General features: G+C 39.8%; 1 protein-coding gene across 2 annotated transcripts in view; it reads left to right on the top strand.

The window, feature by feature from the left end:
- Positions 1-13,401, top strand: part of ANKRD44 (ankyrin repeat domain 44) — a 195,866-nt gene that overhangs the window by 84,752 nt on the left and 97,713 nt on the right. For both annotated transcript variants that reach the window (XM_012809197.2, XM_023516908.1), the window contains exon 9: positions 8,597-8,711. In XM_012809197.2, the coding sequence (XP_012664651.1) occupies positions 8,597-8,711 (115 nt within the window). The remainder of the gene's footprint in view (positions 1-8,596; positions 8,712-13,401) is intronic.

The raw sequence follows: 13,401 nt of genomic DNA, 5'->3' as shown, positions 1-13,401 counted from the left end.
GGTAATAATATTGTCTCCATTTTAAAGATGGGGAAGCTGAGGCAGAGAGGGTCATCACTTGTGTCAGGATATGTGGCTGGTATGTTAAGGAAGAGGGATCAGAACATAGGCAGTCTGACATTGAACTGAACGCTTATGAATAAATAACATGATTTCTGGGAAACCAATGTTATTAAATTTGTTTTTTTAACAATTTGAAATCTGTAAGTAACTCCAGAATTTTCTTATATTTGAAATAAAGTTGTCCCTGTAAAAGGATGATTTGACATTCTCTTCTCTCAGTGAACGCTTCTTAGCAGTCCTATCACATATGAGAGCTGTGAATTCTTCCATCTGACATTTTTTTAAATGCCCTTGGGGAGAAGAATCGGAAGTTCTTTTCTTTCTTCCTGTTTGTTGGCTTCCTTCTGTAAAAATCCTGGGTTGCTGCCAGGACTGTCTCTGTCCAGAGGCTCATGCTCCCGGGGCCTGGGGTCAAGTCCTCTTGCAGGGGGCACAACTCAGCGTCATCCCCTCTGTGCTCTAGGAGCTGGGATGCTGGAACCACATGAAACATCATCCAGCTCCTAGGACCAAGGGAACATGCTCCTGAGGGATGTTCTTTGTATTTATGTGTTTGTTTTGTTAAATTGCTTTGGTGTTTGGACTTTGTATAGTATTTCTCTGCCTTGCTGACCACTCTCCAGGCAGGGTTACTAGTTCTTCACAGTTGCTTTGGTAAGACAATCATTTAAAAAATATTGTCTTCCTTCCTATTTAGTAAACAGAGAGTGCTGTCAGATCATGTTTTTGTTGTCTGACGCCGCACTGTCACAGTGAGAAGGGGAAGGGAACTAAAAGAAGACACAACCTGGTATCAGGAAGCTTGTGATCCAGCCATTCGCTCCAGGCAGTTACTTAGATGCTGTCCAGCAGGTTTCAAAAGTTCTAGGTTAGGATGACTCATTGTGAGATTTGGACCCTTGTGGCTCACAATCTTTCTGTGGCAACTTAATAATATGGCCATTCTTGTTTGTACAATAAAAAACTAAGTTTAGATGAATGCTTAGATAATGCTGATGAATTATTATCCCTTCTGACATACCCTGCATACTTCTAAACTCACAAATGTTTATTTTCCTCACTTAGTATCAATAATCAATTATCAACAGTTTGGCAATCTTCAAATTAATAGTTAAGATTTTTTTAAATTTCAATTTCTATTTTTGTTTCTTTAGAGACAGGGTCTCATTCTGTTGCCCAGTGTAGAATGCAGTGGCATAATTATAGCTCATTGCAGCCTCAAATTCTAGGGCTCAGATGATCTTCCTGTCTCACCTTGTAAAGTAGCTGAGATTACAGGTATATACCACCACATCTGGCTAAGTTTTTAAAGTTTTTTAGAGACAGGGTCTTGCTATGTTGCCCAGGCTGGTCTCAAACTCTTGGCTTCAACTGATCCTTCTGCCTCAGCCTCCCCAAGTGATAGAATTATAGGTGTGGGCTACTATCCTTGGCTAAGATATTTAATTTGAATTCTAAGAAGTTTGAAATTTTTTCAAGTGGAAATAGAAAGGTTTGTAGAGTGATTATAAAATAGAAATTCACTCATAGTAGGGCCTACTTTAATAAAAAACATATTTCTAAATAGCAAATACACAGTCTCTTTTAGTTTTCTATTGAGTATTATGATATTTTCCTAAAAATATTTTAAATGATAATAAAAGCATATATAGACAATACATAATTATCTGTATTTTTACAGTTTTTTTTTTTTTTTTTTTTTTTTAAGACAGAGCCTCACTCTGTTGCTCAGGCTAGAGTGTAGTGGCATCAGACTAGCTCACACCAATCTCAAACTCCTAGATTCAAGCAATCCTCCTGTATCAACCTCCCGAGTAGGTGGGACTACTAGTATGTGCCATAATGCCTGGCTAATTTTTCTATTTTTAGTACAGACAGGCCTCAGTCTTTCTCAACCTGGTCTTAAACTTCTGAACTCAAGCAATCCTCCCACCTTGGCCTCCCAGAGTGCTAGAATTATAAACCTGAGCCGTCCCATTTGGCCTATAGTTTTAAGTTGACTCATAAAATGATAATAACAAGAAAACCCTTATCAGCTCATACCCACTCTTTATTCCACCCTTCCAAATATTTTTTATTCTTTTCTTTCTCTACCCAATTTTTGGCATATTTGAGGCTGGTAAATCTGGAGGCCCTAACTCTTCTTTAGAAAAGTTTGGTGGCTTTTGGCTATGAGAGATGTGAAATGATGCAGTGTTTGTCTGGGGCAGAGGCTTCTCAGAAGTCTGGGGAACTTCCTCCCACATCTCCTGAGATCAATTCCACAGGTGGGCTTTCCAGGTAGACCACTGTGGGAAGTTCTTAGACAAATCAGTGCATCCTAGATTGTTTTGTGGTGTCCCTAGAGACCAGGTGGCTACCTGTCCCCAAAACTACCTTCAATCATAAAATGAATCAATCTAAACTGGATACTTCTAAATTCAGATCCTAATGAACTCTCTCTTAAGTCCCTAGAAGACCACAATAACTAACTTTATTTTGTTGTTTTCATGATTATAAAATTAGCACATACTCCTTATAAACTAAAATTAAGTCGTTAGAGAGAACCTTTGTGATCCCCACCAATGTGTCACTCCAACCCCATCCAAGAATTTCTATTGACAGTTTGGTGAATGTTCTGGATTTTTGCTATGTATTTAAAACTCTCTGTTTTACCAACACTTCTGGCTAGAAAAAGTGTTGTTTGCCAAAAATAAATCTTGAGGAGTTGTTGGTCATAATAATCAATAGCAGGATTAACTGGAAAGAAGGACCTTTAGATGTTATTATGGGGATTTTATAATAGTCTTATTGCAAGAGAAGAAGTAACGCTCCTCATATCTGAGAAGACTCTCATCGGCTTCTTTTTGGCATAGTGCTTGAGTATACTGCCAACGGGAATGCAGATGGGCACAGCTTTTCTCAGAAGCTATTTGTTAGTGTCAATCAAGAGCCTTTAAAACATTCATATTTTTTATCCAGTAGTTCTCCTTCTAAAAATGTTGCTGAAAGAAAACTTATGAAAGGTAAAGATTATTGTAAATATGTTTATTCTTGTATTTTTTTTTTTTTTTTTTTGAGACAGAATCTCACTATGTCACCCTGGGTAGAGTGCCATGGCGTCACAGCTCATAGTAACCTCAAACTCTTTGGCTTAAGCGATTCTCTTGCCTGAGCCTCCTGAGTAGCTGGGACTACAGGCACCTGCCATAATGCCTGGCTGTTTTTTGTTGAAGTTATCATTGTTGTTTTAGCTGGCCCTGGCAGGGTTCGAACCTGCCAGCCTCACTGTATGTGACTGTCACCGTAACCACTGTGCACCAGCCCTGAGGCTATTCTTGTGTTTTTCTTAACAACAAAAAGTTGGGATAGCCTCAGTGCCTGGTAATTGAGGACTTGTTAAGTAATTCTCTAAATTCTGATATTATGTAGCCAGTGATGATTATACAGGATGTCCATTAAATTTGTGTGCAATTTAAAATAGTAAACTATTAATAAGAAAAAAATTAATGACATGGGAAATGTTTGTGTTATAATATCAAAGGAAAAATCAGGATACAGAACTCTTTCTACACTATGATCTCAGTTGTGGGAAAATTCTGGGAAAATGCACACGTGTACACATACACACAACAGGAAGGAAATATTCCAGAATGTTAATACTGACTGTCTTGTGTAATCAGTGAATTTATAAATAACTTGTATTTTCTTGTTTATATTTGACTGTATCTTCTAAATTTTCTTCAATTTGAAAATTATTTTCTTAATCAAAAATAAATTATTCAAAGCAAATTTATCATATCTTACTAGATTTATCAAAGCCATTCGTGTAATCTTTACATTTTTTAGCATTTAGTATTTCTTCTCTTTTTTATTTTTTGGGATAGAGTCTCACTATGTTGCCCTCAGTAGATTGTTGTGGCATCAGCTCACCTTAACCTCAAACTCTTGGGCTTAAGCGATTCTCTTGTCTCAGCCTCCCAAGTAACTGGGACTACAGGCACCCACCACAACACTTGACTATTTTTTGGTTGTAGTTGTCATTGTTGTTTAGCAGGCCCAGGCCTGGCTCGAACCCACCAGCTTCAGTGTATGTGGCCAGTGCCCTATTCTCTGAGCTGCAGGTGCCAAGCCAAGATTTGGTATTTCTTATTCTGGCACACATAGATGTGTGTACAGTTTAGACATACACACTGATCATTATAGCATTAGTATATCTTGCAATGGTGTATTTTAGTTTAATTATAGCTTACTTTAGGTTAGTGTAAATGATAATGAGAATAAGGTGAAAATTTAAGGTAAATTTGTAGAGCATTTTGTGAAACATAATTTTCTAATGAGGTCGCTCTAAAATACCTGGTATCTAAGAGCATGATTTGATAATTCATTTACCTGCAGTTTTCCATTGCGATGCAGAGATTTATTTCTGAATAGGATTGCCAGGAAAGAAAACCTTGGACTCACTTGCATTCTGTGCCCCAGTGTCCAGGTGTTTTCTCTTGCTGGAGCAGAAGTATACATGACCTTATATGTTCACAGGCACACCCAGTGCCTGTTTATTTCTCTGGGGTGCTCACCTATTCTCTACTTCCTTAACCTTTTCCTGTCATTTGGTTTAGGCCCCTTTTTAAATAATAATTGAGATATAATTCATATAGTAGAGAAGTCACCATTTTCAATTCAGTGGATTTTAGTATTTTCAAGGTTGTATAGCCATCACCACTACCTAATTCTAGAACATTTTCATCACCCCAAGAGAAACTTTATACTCATTAGCTGTCACTACCCAAGGACTACTTCCTCTGTCCTCCAGCCCCTGGAAACCACTAATCACCTCTCTGTATCTATGAATGTGTTCAGGCCCTTTTCTTGAATTTTGATTCTTTTAGACATTCAGGCAATATTGATTTAGTCAGTCAACTAACATACCTTAACCAAAATAAACTCCAAATGGATCAGATGTCCAAGTCTAAAAAATGAAACCTTTTCAGTATAGAAAACATGTCAATGTCTTTGGTGCCATGGATAGGGAAAGCCTTTCTGACTATAACTCACAATCCAAAGACAACAAAAAGGTTGGTAAATTTAAAAAAAATTTTTGAAAGATAAAACACCATACATAAAATCAAAAGACAATAAAAAACCTGGGAGAAAAATACTTATAACATATCTTGCTAATAAATGTGTAGTTTCCCAACATTTTAAGAGCTATTAAAAATCAAGGAATAAAAGATCACACACACACACACACACAGGTTTAAGAAAAATGGGCAAAGTCATGAAAAATAATTCAGAGACAAAGACATATAAATGGTTCTGGTATATTTGAAGAGATGTTTAAGAGATATTGAAGAGATGTTTAAGTTCCTTCCTAATAAGAGAAGCATGTGAAAAACTGTAGGGCAGTAAGATAACTGGCTCACCCATTATGACAGATACTCAAAAACTTGACAAGACTATCAGTCACTCTTGTGAGGTGCTGGTTGGCGCGAATTGAACAGTGTCTACAGAGGCACTGTCTTTGTCTGTTTGCATTGCTAAGGAATACCTGAGGCTGGGTAATTGATAGAGAAAAGAGGTTGGTTCATGGTTCTGGATTTGTGCTAGAAGCATGGCACCAGCATCCTCTTCTGGGGAGGGACTCAGGCTATTTCCACTCATGGCAGAAGGTGAAGGAGAGCCTGTGTGTGCAGATCACATGGCAAGAAAGGAAGGGAGAGAGAGAGAGAGAGAGAGAGAGGGAGAGAGGTGCTGGCCTCTTGGAACAACCAGCTCTCCTGGGAACTAAGAGTGAAAATGATACCAAGCCATTTGTGAATAATCCGTCCCTGCAATCCTGATACCTCCCACCAGGCCCCTCCTCCAACACTCATATTTCAATATGAGACTTGGGGAGGGGGTGTCAAATGAACCATATCCAAACCATAGCAGGCACTAAAGAGGTCAATTTGGCAAAATCTAACAAAACCACATATTTATTGATTTGTCCTTTGACCTAGAAATCTTCCTTCTAGGAATTCCTAGGAAGAATTTACCCCGAAGACACATGACAAATATGAAACAACATGTGCGTGAGATCGCACTGCAGTGTTCCTGATGACAGCACAATGTTATTTATAATCTGAATGCTCATTCATAGGAGAGGCGTGTACTAAACTAGTACATCCATGAGATAAAAACCAATAAAGCTCTACAAAAATGAGGGAGATCTTCAAGTTGTGATCTTTAAGAGTGGGTTCCAGGGTATATTGTTATATGAAAATAGAAAGTATTTTGCAAAAAGAAACACAAGAAGCATAATCTAAAACAAATTAAAATGATTACCATAGGATGTGTGTGAGGAAGAAATTGAAGGGATAAGAATGAGGAGGAAGCTTTTAAAATATATAATTTTGACTTTTGAAACATGTCCATGTTTTATATATTGATATAATAAAAAGATGAAAATTCAGTAAAGTTTTAACAAACAGAATCAAATGAACCTGTTTGTATATCAAATTGATGATATAAACATACAGAACTAAGAAAATGCCATGGAGGCTATGTTAACCAGTTTGATGAAAATATTTCAGATTATATATAGAACCAGCACACTGTACCCCATGACTGCATTAATGTACACAGCTATGATTTAATAAAAAAAATATATATATATATATGCATACAGAATAAAGAATCCAGGTAACTTCTGAGCAAAGTACTCCTTGTATGTGCTAAAATCATTGTGAGAAACTTTGCTGAGAAACAGGATATCCACACAGTCTCAAAGTATCATCCCACAGATTGCTTGTTAATTGCCAAGAGGAAATTTTGGACTAGAATGTTCTGGCAGGTACCACCTCAATCAAATAATCAAACTTTTTTTTTAATTGTGGTAAATATACATAAACATAACATAAAATTTCCCATTTTAACCATTTTAAGTTTATAGTTAGGTGACATTCAGTAAATTTGCATTATTACATAACCATCACCACCATCCATTTCTAGAACTTTTTCTGTTCTCAAACTGAAATTTTGTACCATTGCAAGCAATCAAATTTTGCACGTCCCAGTAATGGAACAACTATGTGTGTGCTGAGGAGATGCAGTGGGACATGTGTATCAGCGCTGGGCATTCTTGTTGAAATGTTTAGCTCAAATCTAATAATGAAGATGTTTATTAAATCTGAGAATAATGGAGATGTTTATTAAATCTAATAATGAAGATGTTAATGAAAATGTTTAGCTCAAATCTAATAACTCATCAGACAACTCAAGGAGGCACAATGGCCCACATGGCTCCTGGCTTGACCTCTAAAAATATCAATGACATGAGAAACTTTAAAAAAATAAATAAGTAAATAAAAGCCAAGAGAATTATGTTATACTAAAGAGACATGAAAACTAATTGCTATCAGAATCTTTGATTAGAGCCTGGATTAAAACAAAAACAACAAACTAAAGCACATTTTGGAGACAATTGTACTAATTTTGGAGGAAGATGTACTAATATTAAATCAAATTATTTTATCAATGTTAAATTTCTTGGATGTGATGATGGAATTGTGGTCGTGGCTGAGCATGGCTGTGTTCTGGCTGGGCACCTGTAGCTCAGCGGCTAGGGCGCCAGCCACATACACTAGAGCTGGCAGGTTCAAAGCCAGCCTGGGCCTGCCAAACCACAAAGACAACTACAGCAAAAAAAATAGCTGGGCATTGTGGTGGGTGCCTGTAGTCCCAGCTACTTGGGAGGCTAAAGCAAGAGAATCGCTTAAGAGTTTGTGGTTGCTGTGAACTGTGACGCCACAGCACTCTACAGAGGGCAACATAGTGAGACTGTCTCCAAAAAAAAAAAGAATGGCTGTGTTCTTAGAAGAAATGTGCATGGGGTGAAACATCATGATGTTATCTTTAAAGGGTTCCTCAGATAAACGAACAAATAGATCGACTATATCTACCAGCACACACATATGGAAAGAATGAAAGAAAGAAATGTAGTAAAATAAAAAGTTGGGGGGAAAGAATACAAAATGAAACAGGATGAAAGTACTATATTATTAAAATGACCATAGTTGATTAATCTCATAGTTTTTATAAACAGAGGCATTTTCAGTTTACAGTTTATGCTTTTACCATTTTTCTCATCACATTTTGAGCTAATCAACCTATGTAAAATTTTTTCCTGAACTCCATCCCCTTTGGTTCTTGAGCTTTTGCATGAGGTTCACATAGGTCTTTAATTCAACAGGTAAAACTAAAACTGAATATGTCTTCAGAATGATATTTTATGAGATTTGATTACCTTGTTCATTCAGAATCTAGTTGTAAGATTTTAGAACCCTAAAGAGGACAGTATAGAGAGGTCTTTCGAAAGCATTGCTGTCAGCAATTCTCCCCGTGCAGATATAATACTACTGCCGTTTCAGTTGGTGCTGTATCCCCCTAAAGAACAGAGGTGCACACTGGAGTAGAAAAGAAGTCAACATTTGGTCTACGTGAGGGATTAACAGAGAATGTAGTATCTGAATCAAGCTGAATCTTTGTGTTATTTTTATTAAAATGTCTCTTTCAGGAGGTGAAATTGACTGTGTGGATAAAGATGGCAACACTCCTCTTCATGTGGCTGCAAGATACGGTCACGAGCTTTTGATTAACACCTTAATAACCAGCGGAGCTGACACAGCCAAGTAGGTGACTGCAAAAATATGACAGAATAATTGCTACATGTGGGAATACTGCTAACGGGATTCTGCCACGCAGTAGACAGTTCCCATTTATCCAGGTTAGGGTAGACCTGTTCCATTACACCAAATTCAAATTAAATTTGAAATACATTAAGTGGCTTTTAATGATAAATGCAAAGAACAACTGATTTTATTTTTTAGCTATATCCAAATGTGGCCCATTCTGGTGGTTTTAATTAAGGAAACTTGAAGTTGATTCCTGACTCAGCTAATATTTTTCTGTTCTTTCCAAAGCATACCGTTTGTTAAACAGGAAAAATAAAACATAATTGGGCAAATTCAGAACTGATTGAGAGTGCCAGCTCAGCTTTAACGATATGGTTGTACAGGGCATGATTGAGTGAAGCTGCTACACAGGGTGGGGAAACTGGCTTCATTTAACACTTCAGTCAACAAAAATGTGTAAAGCACCTACTTGAGCCTGTCACAAGGCTTGGTGCCAAGGGGGCTTCAAAATAAGTATCTTGGTATCTTCAAAGAGCTCAAAATTTTGTTGGGGGCCCAAGGCCCACTTAGGACAAAGAACCACGAAAGATAAAGTTCTAAATGAAACAGGACTTAAGTGGCAACGTGTTTGGTGTGCACAGTACATGCCATATATCATAGACAGGTGAGAGAGAGCTCCAAGGTGGCCAAAGGTTTTCTGAAAAGGCTTCAAGGAAAGAAGAAGTTGTAGGTTAGGCTTTAGAGGGTAAAAATTGTTTGTGTAGAACAGAGGTTGGTGGTAGCCATCTCAACCAGGGAAGAAAGCAGGAAAAGAAGAGGCAAAGACTGCACGTGGGGGAAGAGCTAGGCCTGACAGAGTGGAGGGTATATATGTGTGAGGGTGCTGCGGGCCACCGGGAGCAGCGGGTGTATGTGTGAGGGTGCTGTGGGCTGCCCGGGAGCAGCAGGTGTATGTGTGAGGGTGCTATGGGCCGCCCGGGAGCAGCAGGTGTATGTGTGAGGGTGCTGTGGGCTGCCTGGGAGCAGCAGGTGTATGTGTGAGGGTGCTATGGGCCGCCTGGGAGCAGCAGATGTACGTGTGAGGGTGCTATGGGCCGCCCAGGAGCAGCAGGTGTATGTGTGAAGGTGCTGTGGGCCTCCCAGGAGCAGCAGGTGTATGTGTGAGGGTGCTATGGGCCGCCCGGGAGCAGCAGATGTACGTGTGAGGGTGCTGTGGGCCGCCCAGGAGCAGCGGGTGTATGTGTGAGGGTGCTGCGGGCCTCCCGGGAGCAGCGGGTGTAAGTGTGAGGGTGCTATGGGCCGCCCGGGAGCAGCAGATGTACGTGTGAGGGTGCTGTGGGCCGCCCAGGAGCAGCAGGTGTATGTGTGAAGGTGCTGTGGGCCTCCCAGGAGCAGCAGGTGTACGTGTGAGGGTGCTGCGGGCCTCCCGGGAGCAGCGGGTGTATGTGTGAGGGTGCTGCGGGCCTCCCGGGAGCAGCGGGTGTAAGTGTGAGGGTGCTGTGGGCCGCCCGGGAGCAGCGGGTATATATGTGAAGGTGCTTTGGGCTGCCTTGGAGCAGCGGGTATACATGCGAGGGTGCTGTGGGCTGCCTGGGAGCAGCAGGTGTATATGTGAAGGTGCTGTGGGCTTCCCGGGAGCAGCGTTCTGTGATGGTTGGGAGCCAGCTTTCAGGGGGCACTTCCCAAACTCCAGTCCAAGCTGTCTTGCTTGTGAGCTGGGTGACTTTGAGCCTGTTGCTTAATCCCTCTTTGCTTTGGTTTCCACACTTGAAAAATGGGAGTAATAATAGTATCTATGTATAGGTTTGTTATAAGGATTCAGTGTCTTAATTACTCTTAAAGGTCTCCAATATATGGTAAGATGTGTATGAGTTATAAAACACTTACATCTGCTAAGGTTATTACAAAGATAATTCATGTTAAAAGCTCTTTGAACAATGGCTGGCACCTGGTAAGCTATCACTACATGTTAACTATCATTGTATTACTTACTAATAGGTAGGCAATAAGGCCTTAAATGCCTGAATAAAGAATTTGGCCTTAGTGACAAAGACTGAGGGGTAATAATAACTGAATTTTTAAGAGAAGAACAGTAGGAGGGCAGTGTATATTAGGAATTCTCTTCTGTTTGTCAAATGTTGCACAACAGAAATGAAAATCTTGCTTGAGAATGAGACAAAACTTAAACTGTCCAGGGAAGTCATACTGGCATCATGAGAGCACATGCCCAGAGGGCCGGCTGTTCTGGGCTTGACGTGAATTATATGGCACGCTCTGGTAGATTGGTCGTATGTGATGGTTTACTATCATGAGTTCAACATTAAGTTGTCCTGGGTTCTGGGGACTTCCTGCACTCCCAGTTTAGTGGTTGAGATAAGAACAAGAGCAAAGGACTACAAAGTTGGGAGGTTTGTTGCAAAGGAGGTTTAGACCAGGCTGTGGGAACAGGGATGACATTTTAGCAAAATGAAGCTTGCAAAGGAGTTTGCCAGGAGGGAAGAATTGTGAGGAAGAAAGAGAAGGGGAAGCAGGGAAGGACATTCTAAGAAAAAGGAACCATTTCTATAAAGGACATCCCACGAAAAGAGAATTGTCTTTATGAAAACACAAACGTGAACGTGTTGAAAGCAGATTTCTAAAGCTGGGTCATCTCAGGTATCGGGGTCAGGGTGGGGGAAGAAATGGGGTGGAAAGGCAGGAAGAGGCACATCTCCAAGGACCTTGCAAATCCTGCTAAGGAACTGGATTCCAGTGTGAGGCATTCGGAAGCTATTACAGCACTCTCAGTGGGTGTAGAGTAGGTCGTGCCTAATGATCCCATTTGTGTGTAAGAAAGATCGCTCTGATAGCCGTCCAGACATATTGGAGTCAGTCCAGACATATCAGGGCAGTCCAGACAAGAAACATGCTTGCCAGCCTCTTGCAAACATACGGGGGAGAAAAGATGAGGTCTTGGAGGAAGGATGAGGCGGAGGGTGGGCATGGAAGAGAATTAGCAGTGGGGTGTCTCTTTTCAGAAGGGAAAGGCATCTGCTTTAAGCCAAAGGAACTGTTTGACTGGGATGTTGTAACTTAAAAGAAGCAGCTCAGTTTGGTGGGAAATGCTGCACACTAGGATTCAGGAGGCTCTTACCAGGTTCTGGAGTTCCCAACCAGATCCTGGTCGCCCAAAGAGAACTTGTACATGCTCAGTGTTAATTGAGCATAAGTAACACCACTAGGCACAAACCCGCTTTACTGTGATGAGTTAATGTTTTCAGTGGCATCTTTCTTTCAAGTCTTGGGGAATTTTAGCCAAACTATCATGATTTTCTGATTTTTTCCCTAACTGGAATCCGTTTTAGGGATATAAATAAACTGGACCCAGTACTTACTTAAAATTTCCTCCCAAATCTATTTAATAAGCATGAATTTTATTTCCTTGTGATTATTTTTTTGTACAATTTATGCTAACACATATCCTATAGCAACAGCACCTTAGAAATGTCATCGTTGTTCAAGTAGCCCTTCCCTCCATTGGCCAGGCTGCGTCTGGGCATAGAAAAGGGAAACCTGGTCCCAGTCTCAAAAAGCCACATCTGCTTTCTTTTGTCACAACGCACCTGGAGATAAGACTTGCTACCTTCAGTGACAGTGGTTCATTAAGGCAGTGATTTTTTGTGTGTGTGTGTGCACGCACGTGCTTGTGCGTTTGTATGTATGGGGGAAAGGAACCCACGTTAGGGGAAAATCTCAAAATGAAGGGGAGAGAAATTAGAAAAGATTAAATTTGCCAAAAGCCCCTTGGAAAATCCCAGTTGTCTGGGTTCCTGATAGGTTTACTAAAGAAGAGAAAAATAGACCTTTCCTTCTAGAAATAAGTAAACAAACAAATAGCATTTCTGAAAATAACTCATCTTCATTCATAAAAAATATGGCCAAATGTATTTAAAAAAATTTTCTATTGAACAAGTTTTATCTTACCTTCTTATGAATTTGCTTTAATCTATTATAAGATCTTGGTTAGATGTTCTTTGTTAGTCTTTTTGCTTCTCTGAACTTTCGATCAGAGCATTTCCTACAGTTTGAACCACTGTGCATGCAACTTTATTTGGTATCAAAGCCTTTTTGGTTTTTCTTCTCAAACTTTGTTAGTTTGAGGCACTTGTTTCCAGGGTTTTAATTTGTCTTCCATCTTCTCAGCGATGTTCTCAGTTCTTTTTCTGCCTCAACTGTGGCAGAATTAGGGATACTGTAGTTATGCAGATAACTGGCTCTGACATTCATTCATTCATTCATTAAATATTTTTTGAGGGCTTACTAAGTGTTACCTATTATGCCATGTTCTGGGATCTCAGAGGTCCCTCCCCTCAAGGAATTTATAATCCATTGGGGACAAGATTTAAACAAGTTATTAAAATCATACCATCTATGTATGATGCCAGAGCAGTCACTGGATACCACTGGGGTGTGGGAAAGCATATCTGGGACATGGAACCCTATCTGGCAAGGCCAGGGCTGTGAGATGCAATGGCTAAGACTGAGAGTAGCAGGATGTAGTAGTGAGAGTCTTTCAGCTCCTCAGCATAGGCTTATTTTTATTATAATGTTACTTGAATATATATAAACACAAGACTAAATATAAACTACTTAGGCTTTTGCCACTAATGTATCAATAAATTTAAAAGTTACAAAATACGTGCAAAGA

This window comes from Otolemur garnettii, unplaced genomic scaffold, assembly GCF_000181295.1.
Source record: "Otolemur garnettii isolate 467f Iridium unplaced genomic scaffold, OtoGar3 scaffold00100, whole genome shotgun sequence".
NCBI classification, from domain to species: Eukaryota; Metazoa; Chordata; class Mammalia; order Primates; family Galagidae; genus Otolemur; species Otolemur garnettii.
Note: the sequence above shows the minus strand (reverse complement) of the source record. Positions and strands in the feature narration are given on the sequence as shown.